Consider the following 16,299-nt stretch of genomic DNA (forward strand, 5'->3'; position numbering starts at 1 on the left):
AGAGAGAGAGGGAGACACAAAATCCGGAGCAGGCTCCAGGCTCTGAGCTGTCAGCACAGAGCCTGACGCGGGGCTCGAACTCACGAACCGTGAGTTCATGTCCCTAACTGAAGTCGGACGCTCAACCACCTGAGCCACCCAGGCGCCCCACTAGCTCACCACTTTTACCAAGAATGTCTTACTTTTTTTCTCCTGAAAAGCCTTCAGCCTCAAGTGTTGAGGGCTATTGTACTCACCTAGACCAGGCATCAAGGAGGAGGCCAGGGCTAGGGCTGAGCCCGGGCTCCTTCAAGTCCATGGCACTCTGGACCACAGTGTGAATCCCAGCTAACAGACGGGTCCTCCCTTAGTATCACCTGAAACGGTGGGAAGGGATTCTTGTCTGCTGCACAGTGTGCAGATGTCCAGATTTTATTGTGCCTCCCTAGCCCTCTCCTCAGGAGCCGGCCTAGGTGTTCCTCTTCTTGCCATGCCCATAGCATTTAACTTTTGGCTTTGAGATGTAGGGTATTCTTCAGCTCTAATGCTGGTTTTGATTTTCTTCTCCTCTCTACTGGAGTGCTCGGATCAGTCGTTGCCATCAGAAATTCCCAGACCATGTGCAGAGGAGCCTTCCAGTGCAAATGCAAGTTCTCTGCTCTGCACTTCTGCATTTATGTTAGTTAGTATAGCAAATGTTTGCAGAAGTCCTATAGCTTATTTTAGCTGTCCAGGGAAGAGCACCCCCCCTTTCAAGGCTATTCTATGGAATGCTGTTGAGAAATAAATTCTAGGTAAGATTTCTGAGTTTGGGACAAATTACTTCTTCAAAATAAGTCCTGGATGAGTAATTTTCTCGTGTAACAGTTCAAGCCTGGTTTGAATAACAATATAACAATTTGAATAACAATATCCCAAGTTACCAATAATTATGACAGACCTATTGTATCTTCTGACTTTTGAAATAAAGTAAGTCTGGCATATTTCTCACCTCTAAACCCTTAGAGAGTAGGTCTTGTTATCTCTGTTTTACCGGTAAGAAAACAGAATCTGGTAGAGCAGAGCCAGGATTCAAAGCCAGAGTTTAAGTCTCTCCCTTATAATTCCCATGTCTGGTTGTTTCTCCCCCCTCCCCCCCAGGTTGAAGATGAAAGAGGAAGAATGGCGGGAAGCTCAGAGAGGCTTTAACAAGGTGTGGAGAGAGCAGAATGAGAAGTACTACTTGAAGTCTCTGGACCACCAGGGCATCAACTTTAAACAGAATGATACCAAGGTCCTGAGGTCTAAGAGTTTACTCAACGAGATTGAGAGTATCTATGATGAGGTGAGCTGGAGGTTTCTACATCTGTGAGAGCATGGCTTTGATTCCTGGAAATTACATTTGTTACGTGAAAGTGAGACCCTCCAAGACATGTTGATTCTTGCTTCGTAACTGTCACAGACTTCTCTATTCCTGATTTTGCCATTTAATTAATTAATTCATTTGTTCATTTTTGAGAATGAGTGAGAGCGGAAAGGGGCAGAGGGAGAAGAGAGAATCTTAAGCAGGTTCCATGTCCAGCGGAGCCCAGTGCGGGGCTCAGTCTCACAACTGTTGAGATCATGACCTGAGCCAAGGTCGAGAGCCAAGACGCTTAAGTGACTGAGCCACCCAGGTGCCCCTTGATTCTGTCATTTTAAATCTAAGCCTCACCTTTATGACTAAGTGGCTTTACTGGTTTCCCAGTTTAACATCCTGACTTCAGTCTGTGCCTGCCACCTCCCTCTTCCACTTGTCTTCCTGTCTCTCTCCCTCCAAATGATACCTTGTCTTCATTCATGTAACCCTTCTCAACTTTCCACCGGTGAAACACTGAGCCTTAATCCCCAGACGCTTTCTAATCCGTGTTTACTCAGCATACTTACCAGGAGTGTATATAGTACTGGGAGCCAGGATACAGAGATGATTAAGAAATTAATCCTGCTTTCTTGGAGCTTACAGTCATGGGGGATGGATAGAAACATAAATACAGTGTAATTGAGCATTCCTAAAAGTTGTATGATCTTGAATTTAAAAAAAAGTTTTATTATGAACATGTTAAACTACATGAAAAGGGGGAAAGAGTGGTAAAACGAGCTCTTAAATAAGCACCCCTGTTGGGTGCCTGGGTGGCTCAGTCAGTTGAGCGTCTGACTTTGGTTTGGGTCATGATCTCACAGCTGGTGAGCTAAAGCCCCACGTCAGGCTCTGTGCTGACATCTCCGAGCCTGGAGCCTGCTTCGGATTCTGTGTCTCCTCTCTTTCTGCCCTCCCCCACTCACATTCTGTCTCTCTCTGTCTCTTAAAAATAAATAAGCATTTTAAAAAATTAAAAAAAAAAAAAAGCATCCCTGTTTTGCCAGTTTTATCACATCTGTCACCTTCCACACTCCCACCCCAGATTGTAGACCTCTAGTCCTAGACCTCATGTTGTATCCTCCATATCCATAAACACTACTACAGAATTTTAAAAGATGGTCCCAGTTTTGTCCCATTGTCCCAGTAAGTCTTCGCAGTCTAGAAGATACCAATACCTTGGTGTCAGACCACATCTCTCACCTTATCTTTCTGTTTCTGGAAGTGTCCGGTTGGAAAATAATAGACACTGTGGTTGATAACGGCATGTACTGCTGGCACAGTCGCACAGCTCTGTTGACTGTTGTTGTGGTAATACTTTGCATCTCTCTCCTGTCAGAGGCAGGAGCAGGCTACAGAAGAAAATGCCGGTGTACCTGTTGGCCCACACCTCTCGCTTGCCTATGAAGACAAACAGATCCTGGAAGATGCCGCTGCTTTGATTATCCACCATGTGAAGAGGCAGACGGGCATTCAAAAGGAGGACAAGTATAAAATCAAGCAAATCATGCATCATTTCATTCCAGATCTGCTCTTTGCTCAGAGAGGTGATCTCTCGGATGTGGAGGAAGAGGAAGAAGAAGAGATGGATGTAGATGAAGCCACAGGGGCAGCTAAGAAGCACAATGGTGTTGGGGGCAGTCCCCCTAAGTCTAAGCTACTGTTTAGTAACACAGCAGCTCAGAAGTTAAGAGGGATGGATGAAGTATACAACCTCTTCTATGTTAATAACAACTGGTATATCTTTATGCGACTGCACCAGATTCTCTGCTTGCGGCTGCTACGGATTTGTTCCCAAGCTGAAAGACAAATTGAAGAAGAAAACCGAGAGAGAGAGTGGGAACGGGAAGTGTTGGGCATAAAGCGAGACAAGAGTGACAGTCCTGCTATCCAGTTGCGCCTCAAAGAACCTAGTGAGTGCTTAGACTGTTGGTTTCTGGATGGTGTGAGGGGTTGGGGGCCTCAGGGCCAAATTAGATTTGGGACTGCTTTCTTTTATACATACAGCCTCAGAGCCTGACCAGGGTTCAGATCCTAGGTCTGCAATTTACTGGTCGTGTGACCTTACTTCAGCTCCCCTTACCTGTTTACCTGTAAAATGGAGGCACTCCTTAATACCTTGTGGAGTTGTTGGGAGAATCGGGGAGAATATGCAAAGCACCCTCTGCAGGGCTTGGATCACGGATGCTCTCAGTGGTTCCTACTGTGGACACCTGGACAGGGGGTGTCAGTTGCCATCAGTTTCCCAAATGGCAGCTCTCAGGGGTATTGCAGAATGTTTTAAAGGACAGGGTGGGACTAAAACATCACAGTCGGTTCTGCTGCATGACGGAACATAAATTCCTAGTTGTTCATGCCTGAGCCAGATATGAATTTTCTCAGATATGTTTGGGCTAGACTTCTCTTTAGCCAATAGGGTTCATGGCTCATTCCTAATGAACAGAAATAGTTTATGGAAAGGAGATTGGAAGTCAAGAGATGGTGTGAGGCAGCAGACCATGAAGAACAGGAGTGCAGTTAGAGATCACAGGAAAAGGAAAATAAACATGGGCTAAGGAAGCCTCCGTGTGCTTTACGGAATTCTCTGTTGCCTGCTTCTAGATAACTGTCCTGTTCGTAATTAGTTTCTTGAGCTGTAAGCCAAAAACTTTTCCGTGGAGCTTTTCTTCTGTGCCCTTAAAGAAATAGCCAGTTTGTGGAATGAATTATCTTTAAGACTTTTTTTAATGTTTATTTTTGAGAGAGAGAAGAGTGCACAAGTTGGGGAGAGGCAGGGAGAGAGGGGGACAGAGGATCCAGAGTGGGCTCCGTGCTGACAGCAGAGAGCCTGTTGTGGGGCTTGAATTCACGAACCGTGAGATCGTGATTTGAGCCGAAGTCCGACGCTTAACCGACTGAGCCACACAGGCTCTTTTTTTTTTTTTTTTTAAGACTCTTTTTTTTTTAATGGAGTGAATTATTTTAAATTTTTTTTAGCTGTTGCTGATGTAAGTAGCCCATGTGTGGCCCTAACTTTCTGTTGAAGAGCTCATAGAGATATTAATTTTAAAAGCCTTTGTCTGGATTAATCCTAGCTTGAGAGAGATCGCTTTTGGACCTCAGTGTGGTGAATTCCATCTGCTTGGGTAGAAATGAGAGAGCAAATGGCCTAATCCTGGCTTGACCACTGACTTAACCTGGTTTGAAGCTTACATTGTGTCTTGAGTGGTAACGCCAAGCCTCACACTGATCATAGCTTGTGGGCACGTCTCGCCTGTGCCCCTAGCTTTATTCTGGCATAAAAGCACCTGCACAGCAGTAGCACAGCCTGTGCCTGTGCTGTGGGTCTGAACAAGGTGATATTCTGTGATGAAAGTCTAGCCAGTTGCTTCTTTTCAACAGTTAATTGTTCTGTTTTGCATGGTCTTCAGTGAGCCATCACACTTCAGATAAATGGGGAAGGATTTAGTTTTTTGCTCTGCGCCTGTTTTCTCTGTATAAACTTTACAAATGGGTAACCAGATGTCAGTGACAAAGAGTTCTTGTGAATTTTTTTTCATTTTAGTGAACTTTTTGTTGAAGTGCAACATATGTACAGGAAAATCTACAAATCCAAATTGAATAGCGAATTTTTACAAAGTGAAACACACCTGTGTAACCAGCACCTGGGTCAGGAAACAACATAACCGATACCCCAGTGGCCCCCTCATGCCACTGTCTTGATTGCTAGCACTGGAGATCAGTAAATGGGTCTTAAACAAGCTAAAGGCAGAGTACTTTCATGCTTCCTTTTGTACTCTGCAAGTTGCCAAATGTCTCTGTGACAACTGATAAGATTCCAGCTGCTGGTTGAAGTGATTCATGTGCAGCAAGTACAGATCATTTAATGCAATTTGTGAAGTACAATGTTGGGAATCCATTTTTAAACAAAAGGACTTTGACAAATGCAGATTACTTCATTATTCATAGGGGATTTAATTTGCACTCCTATTTTTCTGTTCCCGAGAGGTTTCCCAGGACTTGAGTGTGGCGCTGTCTGCCTTTTCTCATCTGCACTTGATGCTTCATTGAAATAGCTTTATGAGCAAGTGACCCGTGTGAGGAATGCTCTGTGCAGGCTGGGAGAGTAGGTTTCTCTCTCAGAAGGAGAGCCAACAACTGTTGAAGAAACTTCTTCCCTGGGATATTCTGCTCTCCTGAGGCAGAGCCCAGTCGTACTGTAATTTAGTGTCTTTCTAGCATGGACAGAGTGTCAGAGCCCCTGTTAAAGTTGCAGGGTCACTGTCCTCTGATAGCCAGCGCTGGCCATTGTAGCCACCTGTCAGATCTCATCTCTGCCTGCAGCAGATTGAGTGGGTATGTCTGAATACCTAGGGTTCGTTCTTTCAAATGCTCTTTAGGCCAGCTGTGGGATTTGCCTTGCCCTCTCTCCCAGTCTTTTCGTAGCAGGGTAAGGCCTCACCTCTCCCATCTCTCCCACAGTGGATGTTGATGTAGAAGATTATTACCCAGCTTTCCTGGACATGGTGCGGAGCCTGCTAGATGGCAACATAGACTCGTCACAGTACGAAGATTCGCTGAGAGAGATGTTCACCATTCACGCCTACATTGCCTTCACCATGGACAAACTAATCCAGAGCATTGTCAGACAGGTGAGGGCACGGTGGAGGCTAGGTTTGGTGAGGGAAGAAGTCCTTACCTAAAGATGGATGAGGCAAAGAGGAAAGGCAAGATTTCGGTTGGAATTAAAAGGGCAGTTTGCGCATGTAATGATGTTTACAAATGTCTGGTTCTCTAGAGGAAAGGGGGAGGTTAATGTGATTACGGATCTCTCGTGTTAACAGAGTGGGAGTACTTCAGCCGCTAAATTGACTCCTTCGCTTTGCTCAGTATGCCCTCACAGTTGAATGAGTCTACAGCAGACCTGATGTTTTGCCCTGTTCTCACTGCCTGCCTATAGAGTGAGTGTTGGTACTGGCCCGGCTCTTACCTTGGCTCCCAGTGGGGGGCTCTCAGTGGGTAACTCTTCCTCTTCTGTAGGTGTTGGTTTAATTCTGTGTACTTTCCTCCTTTTAAGATTTAAAGTTCCTTTTGTGGGAAGGGTTTCATACAACATCTTCTATAATACTCTGCCCACCTCACTATCTGAGGTTCCATTTGAGTTGAATTTGTGGTTGGTTTTGTGGTTTGTTCCTGTGGCACCCTGGAACTTTGTAAATATGTTGTTCTTCACAGCAGTGATAATTTTATAGCAATTGGGTAGTCAGGTTTCCACTCTTTTGGCTTAAGGTCTGCATTGTGAAGGGCTCAGAATCTGTTGTTGGTGCACTACTTTCTTTAAAGTGAAAACTTGTACAAAGAACATTCGGGAGTCCTCACTGCCACTATGGGGAGGGCGGGGTGGAAAGCTTGTGTTGCTTGGTACTTTCTTGGAGTGAAATGTGGAATCCTTTGCAAAGTACCCATGCCTTTGCCTTGATGTCGGTAGGGCATGTTGGAAAGGTTCTGCACCCTTTCGCAGGATCTGCTCAGGGTCAAGGAAGAACGCTTCACATAACTGAATCTTGGCATCTTCAGGAAGGTTGTCAGGTATACAGGTTTTTTCCTGAAAGTCAAAGATGTTAATAGGCCTTCCCATAAGGAGTCTGTATGGTGACTGAGCGAAATCATTACATGGGTGCCAACAGCTCTGGTCCTAATTTTGAGAGACTGATCTTTGTTAACACCTTCTGAACGTATGTAAAATAAAGCCTCCAGTTGTCATGTGCTTCTGCTGCTGCGTATTGCTGCTACGGCTGGAAGTAAGGTCTCCCACACTGCCAGCACAGCAATTTTAGAAATCCAGGAAAATTAACTTTTTATAAACCCGAGCTTGGTTTTTGAAACAATACATATAATTAATCCATACATTAGAAGCACCTGGTTGCAATTTTGAGTCAGTAACACATAATGTCTAATCTTTTTAAGAAACAGGTTTTGTCCAGATACCCAAATCCAGTGTTTTTAAAACATATGTTCATGCTTCTCATCTTAACTCCTCAGTTGGAGGCATATCTTCTCTCATTCTCCCCATCTTGTTTGATGTTCTCCCAGAGATTATTCCTGACTGGAGGCAGAACATATATTTCAAGGTCAGGCCATACATTTATCTTTTCCAGACTACAGTTGATGCTTGAACAACAGGGCTTTGAATTTGAACTGCGCTGGTCCACTTCCATGCAGATTGTTTTCAATAAACACAGCATAATACTGTAAATGCATTTTCTCTTCCTTATGATTTTCTTAATAATACTTTTTCTCTAACTTACTTTTTTGTAAAGATGTATAGTGTATAATACATCTAACAAAAAATACTTGTTTATTGACTATTTAGGTTATTGGTAAGGCTTATTGGTCACTAGTAGACTATTAGTAGTTAGGTTTGGGGGGAGTCAGAAGTTATATGTGGATTTTCCACTGCATGGAGGGTTGGTGCCCCTAACCCTCACATTGTTCAAGGATCTACTGTGGTTTAGTAGGGATTTGTCTTAACACAACAGGTGGTCTCACAGATAGCTAGTAGAGAACTCAGAAAATGGCCAATGTAGGGATTGGGCTGGGAATCTTTTTTTTTTTTTTCTCTCTCCTGCATGCCTTCTTTCTGAACATCTACTTCATTCTCATGCTTTTCTCTGCAGATAGATATTTGGCCACATACTCAAGGCTTCTCCAGCTCCCCTGGAGCTTTGGCTTGCTATGCCAGTGCCTCTGGCCCTAGCATTGACCTTTCCATGTAGATGTTCCTCTGTAAAATGTCTACCAAACATGTTCATTGTGTCATTTCAAATTAGCAGGAGAGAGAATCTGAGCAACCTAGCTTGGGAGTGTAAGCTGTCCAGTTGTCCCTGATATTATAGGTCTGCCCTTTCCAAAAACTCTAGGAGGGGCCGAATATCCAAGAAGAGGGTGTGAATAGGGAGTCAGTGAGCTTACTTTAGTAAGAAGGTCTTAAGCGGAAGTGTCTACGTGGTATGCACCATGCTTTAGATACACTTTTATTACACTGCTTTCCCCCTCCGCCCGCCCCCTTAAACACTATATCTTAAGCTGCTCTCTCTGTTATCAGGTTATCATAGACATTATTTTAATGGTCACATTAGAATCCATTGTCTGGGCTAATTGTAATTCAGCCATCTCCAGTTGCTGGCCTTTCAACCACTGTCAAATCAGTCACCCTTCTGACCTTGCGCTGTGTCCATTTATCTACAAATACACATACTTGTCACTTAAGACTTTTTTAAATGTTAAAAATAAGTAGTTGTCATAGTTACTAGTGCTTCAAAAAGGATGTATCTTCCTAAAAATAGAATGGCTTAGTGGTTTTTGAGAATTTTAAAGTAAAATAGACAAAATGATAGTGCAGTTAACATCTTGCTTTTCTCTGCTTGTAGGTTTTTCACATTCTCTGGCATTTTTATGGGTAAAGTTTCATTTGAGGGGAATTTTTATTTCACAATAGAAAGATCATCATGACCTATGAGAATGGAAACTCTGAAAGGTTCAACTTTCTAGTCATTAGATAGTTCAAGAATGTAATCACAATAATTACCAGTAATCACTCATGATTGACCTGTGTTGAAATTGAGTTAATTAATAGTGTTTACAATTTAAGGACTGTATTTTTTATCAGATGTAGAAACAGAAGTAACGTATTAGAATATCAGCATAAGGGTCAGGAAGCTTGAATATTAGTCCTAACTGTGCTCCTTCAACTGAGTGCCCTTGGGTAATTGATTCAGCAACCAATTCTCAAATACCTAATGAGTTTCCAACTTTGTGCTAGGGCTGGGAACATATAGACAGGGGTCTAGCTTTCATGGTTTACCAAGGCCCCTGACCTCACCTTGGCACACAGTGAGTTTTCTCATCTAAAATGGACATTTGTCTCCACTGTAACTGGGTGTCCCTCTTCAGCCTGCTCCCCGGGCTGGTTGCATAGAGCAAATGAGAATGTGCGTGAAACCAAGTTGTAAACCGTAAAGAAGCACCATAAAAACAGAAAGCCATGAGATTTCTCTTTCATGTAACAATTTTTTTTTTATTTTTACATTTCCTTAGAACTTTAAATAAGCAGCATATTAACATGAACTGCCTATGCTTTTGCTTTTAAATACATAGAAAAGCTTTTTTCATGGCCCAGTGTTACTCTTGGAGGTTTAGGCTTAGTTATTCTCCAAAAATATAAAATACTGGTTCTGTGTGATTAATTTTCTAAAATTACCAACCAGAAGTCTTTTTAAGCTGACTGACTGGAACCATCAGAGGAAGGTTGACTGTATGACAAGGAGAAATATTTTCTTGGTTCACTGACAGCTTGCCTTTGCTTGATTTCAGCTGCAGCACATTGTGAGTGACGAGATCTGTGTACAGGTGACTGACCTTTACCTGGCAGAAAACAATAATGGGGCCACAGGAGGCCAGCTGAACACACAGACCTCCAGGAGTCTCCTGGAGTCAACGTATCAGCGGAAGGCTGAGCAACTCATGTCAGATGAGAATTGCTTTAAGGTGAGAGTTACTCATGGAGTCAAGGACCATGCTGGTGACAGCAGACATTGTTGGAACTGTCTCCACCAGAAATAAAAGCCATGCCAGGGTACTTTGATCCAGTGATTCTACTCCTAGAACTCCTTAGAGTTCCTATGAGCTCACTGGAGGGAATTTAAAAAAAAAAAAAAAAAATGAAGGTAAAGTCTCCCTTGGATAGTCTGTTACTTCCCTACCTTTAAAAAAAAAAATTAGTTGGGGGTGCCTGGGTGGCCCAGTCAGTTAAGCATCCAACTCTAATTTTTTTTTTAATGTTTATTTATTTTTTGAGAGAGAGAGGGAGACGCAAAATCCAAACAGGCTCCAGGCTCTGAGCTGTCAGCACAGAGCCCAATCCGGGTCTCAAACTCAGAAACCACGAGATGATGACCTGAGCCGAAGTTGGGCGCTTAATCAACTGAACCACCCCGGCGCCCCATCCAACTCTTGATTTCAGCTCAGGTCTTGATCTCAGGGTCATGAGTTCAAACCCCACATTGGGCTCCAACCTGGGAGTGAAGCCTACTCAAAAACAAAACAAAACAAAAACATTAGTTGTTGTGTGTGATTTTTACAGTTTTGTATTCTGCGTTTTTCTCTTGTGAATATTTTTTCATAGTATAATGCTTTGTAAATATTATAATATTTTGTTTAAAAATGTTAACACAGTGGCGCCTGGGTGGTTTAGTTGGTTTAACCATCTGACTATTCATTTCGTCTCAGGTCATGATCTCACAGTTTTGTGAGTTTGAGCCCTGCATTGGGGTCTGTGCTGATGGTGCAGAGCCTGGTTGGGATTCTCTGTCTCCCTTCTCTCTGCCCGTCCCCAGCTCGTGCTGTCTCTGTCTCTCTCAAAATAAATAAATAAACTTTTAAAAAAATAAATAAATAAATAAAAATGTTAATACAAAGGGGCGCCTGGCTGGCTCAGTCTGAAAACCATGTAGCTCTTAATGTTTGTTTATTTTTTATAGAGAGTGTGCGAACAGGGGAGGGCAGAGAGAGAGGAAGACACAGAATCTGAAGTAGGCTCCAGGCTCTGAGCTTTCTGCACAGAGCTGGACTCAGGGCTTTGAACTCAAGAATCACAAGATCATGACCTGAGCCGAAGTTGGAAACTTAACCAACTGAGCCACCCAGGCTCCTCAGAGCACACAACTCTTGATCTCAGGGTCGTGAGTTGTAGCCCCATGTTGGGGGTAGAGATTACTAAAAAGAAAATAAATTTAATAAATAAATATGTTAATACATGTAATCTATGATCATTATAGAAAAGATAGGAAATGTAGAGAAAAGAAATAAGTTGTCACCTGTAGTGCTTCCCAGAAATAATTACTGATGACATTTCTAGACTCTATGCTTGGATTTAACAGAGAGTATACTGGGCAAAATAATCTAACTTATTTTGCTCAGTTAGCAACACTTGGGTCTTTAGCATCTTTTCATGACGTTGATATTTCATCTTACAGAGAATTATGCCTGCCTCGTCGGGCATTTAGGTGGTTCCCATTTTTCCGTTATCCACTGTTGTTGCTAGTTAAGAAAGCAAATAGTTGGAAACAGCCTTGATGTCCAACCCACTGTGGGAATGGATAATGGCAGCCTATTTTGTGAATGCTGGGTGGCACATTTTGCAGCCCTTAAAAGTTAATTATAAATTATAAAAATACCGAAGCAAATAAAAGGAGACAAAAGTATGTGTATTATGATTGCAGCTATGTAATGAATATAGTATGGCTGAACAAAACTTGTATGTATTTACATAAGAAGGATGGTTTTGGTGGCCCAGAATAAGGTTTGTAGTTGGCTGAGCAGAGAGAGCTAACATATCCTTGTTGGATGTGTTACATGTGCTTTTATTTTACTTATTTATTTAAAGTTTATTTATTTATTTTTGAGAGAACAAGCAGGGGAGGGGCAGAGAGAGAGGGAGACACAGAATCGAAAGAAGGCTCCAGGCTCTGAGCTGTCAGCACAGAGCCCGAGGAGGGGCTCGAACTCATGAACTGTGAGATCATGACCTGAGCCAAAGTTGGACACTTAGACTGAGCCACCCAGGCGCTCCCTGCCACCACCGCCCCCCCCCCCCCAGCCATTTATTGTTTTGAAGTTTATCTATTTAGTTCGAGAGAGAGGAAGCCCATGTGAGTGGGGGAGGGGCAGAGAGAGAGAGAGAGAGAGAGAGAGAGAGAGAGAATGAGAATCCAAAGCAGGCTCCACACTGGCAGCACAGAGCCTTACATGGGGCTTGAACTCATGAAGCATCAGATTGTGACCTGAGCCGAAACCAAGAGTCAGACACAACCCACTGAGCCACCCGGGCGCCCCATGGATATATTCCATGTACTTTTAGGATCTGACCCCAAATCTTCCACCTAGTTGTCTGCTTCTACTTTCAGCTATTTCTTTAGTTTCTAATCTGTCACCTGTACTGTTTGCAGTACAGAAGAAATTTCCTGAGCTTTTCAGGATTGGTTTGTTTGTTTTCCAACGTTTTAAATCTATAAATGTTTAGTAGGAGTTTAGTGTGTGTTGTTTCCTAGTGAACAGAATTGCCATCCCCACCCACAGTGAATTAACAATGGATTAAATTGTGTGGTGAAGGCCTACGAAGGAATAGGTAGAGTCACCCTACAGGATAAGAACAGTTGTCAGAGTGGCAGAGGGAACAGTGGGAACGAAGGCTTCGTAACCAGAAAAATTATACCATGACCGTGATCCTTTAAAATGTTCACACGGAAAATAAAATTGGATAGTATTAACATTAAGCTAAGCACAAGCAGCCCTTCAGATCTCCTGCCCACCTCTGACCCCCAGCCTCCTCTCCATTTTGTTTCTGTGTGCATTGTACACTGCTTTTATTTATTTATTTGTTTGTTTGTTTGTTTGTTTATTTAAGTTTATTTTGAGAGAGAGAGAGAGAGAGAGAGAGAGCGAGCACGCACTTGGACGTGTGAGCAGAGGAGGGACAAAGAGGAAGAGAGAGAATCCCAGGCAGGCTCCACACTGAGCATGGAGCCTGACTCGGGGCTTGGTCTCACGACTGTGAGATCATAACGTGAGCCAAACTCGAGAGTCAGACACTTAACCGACTGAGCCATCCAGCTGCCTCTGTACACTGCTTTTCAAAAACTCAGCCATGTGTAGCTCTCTGTGTACCTGTTCAGACCGTCTTCTGTGCCTTTACATGCATATGTGTGTGTATATGTGGAAATACATATTACACCGCGTATTCTGCATCATGCTTTTTTCACTTAGTCTGGCTTAGAATTTCTCTGTTTTGGTTTATAGAAGTCCAGCTCAATTTTACAACTGCTTTGTCATACCTAAGAGTAAAAATGTATCATAGTTTTAAAAGATATTCCCTTCAGGGCGAACATTTAAACTATTTCCATTTTTTACTGTCTCAAATAGTGCTGCATCCTAGTGCTTATATCCTAGTGTGCATGTGTTAGTCTTTGTCTAAGGTAGGGACAAAGAAATGAAATTACTGGGTCAAAGGATGTGCATATTTAAAAAAATTAAAAATGTACATATATTATACGTATTTTATTTTAAGTAGGCTCTACACCCAACATGGGGCCTGAACTCACGAACCTGAGATCAAGAGTCTCATGCTCTACCAGCTGAACAAGCCAGGCACCCCTAAATGTTAAATTTTAATGGATATCACCATTTTATTCTCCACAGCAACAAGCTATATATACTAGGGTACAGTTTCATAAGAGCATTTATTTTCCCATCCTTAGTCAACTCTGGGCATTATCAAACTATTTTGGCCATTTGGATGGTTAGAAATTTATATATATATATATATATATATATATATATATATATATATATATATATTTTTTTTTTTTTTTTTTTTTTTTTTTTTTTTTTAATGTTATTTTTGAGAGGCAGAGAAAGAGAGAGAGACAGAGGGAGGGAGAGAACATGAGCAGAGGAGGGACAGAGAAAGAGGGAGACAGAGAATATCCAAGCAGGCTCCGTGCTGTTAGCACCGAGCCTGACAAGGGGCTCAAGTTCACAAACCGTGAGATCACGACCTGAGCCAAAATCAGGAGTCAGATGCTTAACCAACTGAGCCACCCAGGAGCCCCAGAAAATTATTTTAATTCATATTTTCCTGTTTTCTGCCATTGCCCATTTCTTTTTCTGTGTATTGCCTGTTCATATCCTTCACCCTGGTTTTGGAAGGGGTTTAAAGTTATTTAAGTTTTATTTATTTATTTTGAGAGGGAGAGAGAGAAAGAGGGAGAACATGAGGGAGGGGCAGAGAGAGAGAATCCCAAGCAGGCTCCACACACTCAGTGCAGAGCCCTACTCGGGGCTCGAACTCATGAACCATGAGATCATGATCTGAGCCAAAATCAAGAGTTGGCCATTTAACTGACTGAGCCAAACATGGCAGCCCTCCCCTCTTTTTATGTACTTTTAAAAATAGGGTTTTCTCTGTTGTAGTTTTTCTGAAATGGATTGGTATTCCCCTATATCCTTCAGTGACCACCTGAGTGCCATTTCAGTGAAGTGAAATCTTTTTCAGCTCACTGAGGAGAAATTGTTTATTCTCATGGGGTATTGCCCATGTCTCTAGAATAGTACCTTGGTAGTTACCTTAGTTTTTTTTTTTCCTTTCTTTTTTTTTTTTTTAATGTTACTTTTGAGAGAGAGGGGGGAGACAGAGGATCTGAAGCAGGCTCCGTCCTGTAATCACAGAGCCCAATGAGGGGCTCGAATCCACAAACCATGAGATGAGATGATAACCTGAGCCGAAGTCATATGCCTAACCGACTGAGCCACCCAGGTGCCCCAGTAGTTACCTTAGTTTTAATGTAAATAATAGCTCTTTTATTTTTTTTTTTTTAATATTTTTTTAATGTTTATTTTTGAGAGAGAGAGATCCACGGAGAGGGAGAGGGGAGGGAGACACAGAATCTGAAACAGGCTCCAGGCTTCGAGCTGTCAGCACAGAGCCTGATGCCAGGCTCAAACCCACAAACCATGAGATTGTGACCTGAGCCGGTTAGATGCTTAACCAGCTGAGCCACCCAGGTGCCCCATAAATATAGCTCTTTATATTCCTGTTTCCTTTACTAAATTGGGCTCCTCCAAGCTAGAAACTGTGTTCTCTTCTATAGGTGCCTGAGGATACACATTAAGTGACCACATGTTGAGTGACTGAAGTATAGAATATTGGTGAAGGAGGTGTGTAGAACGAGGGTCCAAATGAGGATCCTCAGCCATACTAAGTAAAAGGTGTGAAGTTTCTTGTGGTTGGTAAGCGGTAAAGCATTTTTAGGGACTAAATGTCCCACTGGATTTGAGCTTTCAGGCAGATCAGTATGGTAGCCCTGAGAAAGGAGGAGTGGAGAAACCAGAGGTATGTTTACAACTGTAGGTAGTTACCGTTTGGGTTATGGATGTGGGCAGTCAGATAATGAAGCTAGTCAAGAACTGGGGAGTGGTTGCAGAGTGCAGAGAGCCACGGTAAACACCTGGTAAAGGGCCTAAGAAGACAGGTGGCAGGTGGAGGACCCTGTTGAGGTGAAATGAAGTTCAGTTTCAAGTAGAGAGGAGATGGTCTTAGTATTGTTTCAAAGGGTGAGTTCATTAAGAAGTAGAACAAATCTTGATACTCTGGGTCATCCTAGATTGGGGTGTTGGTGGGGAGCAAACTCCTAGGGGCAGTGTTTTTGAAATGTTTTAGAGATAACTGTGGTTTTATATTTATGTTGCATGTATTATGTTCCTGTCATGTTCTAAATTTTACTAGTGGATAGGAATTTTTAATTTTTTTATTTTTTTAATGTTTATTTATTCTTGAGAGAGAGAGAGCATGAGCAGGGGAGGGGCAGAGAGAGAGGGACAGAGTCTGAAGCAGGCTCCAGGCTCTGAGCTGTTAGCACAGAGCCCTACGTGGGGTTCGAACTCACGACCCATGAGGCCATGACCTGAGCCGAAGTCAGGGGCTTAACTGACTGAGCCACGCAGGTGCCCCTGATAGGGATTTTTTTTTTTTTTAATCTATTTTGAGAGAGAGAGTGCTCACCTGTGCTCTCTCTTCTCTCTCTCTTGCGTGCGCACACACGCTTGCTCTCTCTCAAAATAGACTTTAAAAAAGAAAAAAAAAAGTCAGACACTTAACCAACTGAGCCCCCTGGGTGCTCCACAGATAGGAGTTTTTAAAGGTGCTTTGGAAGAGCACTGGGAATCAGAACTGGCTTCTGGTCCTGTTTGTTTACTGGCTGTGTGGCCTTGAGAAGTCAGAACTCTGAACTTTAGGTTTTTCCCTGTGTAAAATGAAGAAGGTTGAAATAAATGATTCTCAAGCTTCCTTATATGCTCTGCTCTTCTCCTTGTGATTTGGACAGTGAGCTTGTCTGCAGCAAGCCTTTAGG

The 16,299-nt window shown here is 42.7% G+C and overlaps 1 protein-coding gene across 2 annotated transcripts in view; it reads left to right on the forward strand.

Annotated features, from left to right (window-relative positions):
* Positions 1–16,299, forward strand: part of SIN3A (SIN3 transcription regulator family member A) — a 74,138-nt gene that overhangs the window by 43,585 nt on the left and 14,254 nt on the right. For both annotated transcript variants that reach the window (XM_060618015.3, XM_060618014.3), the window contains exons 14-17: positions 1,120–1,303; positions 2,694–3,267; positions 5,816–5,985; positions 9,707–9,880. In XM_060618015.3, coding sequence (XP_060473998.1) covers positions 1,120–1,303; positions 2,694–3,267; positions 5,816–5,985; positions 9,707–9,880 — 1,102 coding nt within the window. The remainder of the gene's footprint in view (positions 1–1,119; positions 1,304–2,693; positions 3,268–5,815; positions 5,986–9,706; positions 9,881–16,299) is intronic.

The sequence above is a fragment of the Panthera onca genome, chromosome B3 (assembly GCF_046562875.1).
Source record: "Panthera onca isolate mPanOnc1 chromosome B3, mPanOnc1 haplotype 2, whole genome shotgun sequence".
In the NCBI taxonomy this organism is placed as follows: Eukaryota; Metazoa; Chordata; class Mammalia; order Carnivora; family Felidae; genus Panthera; species Panthera onca.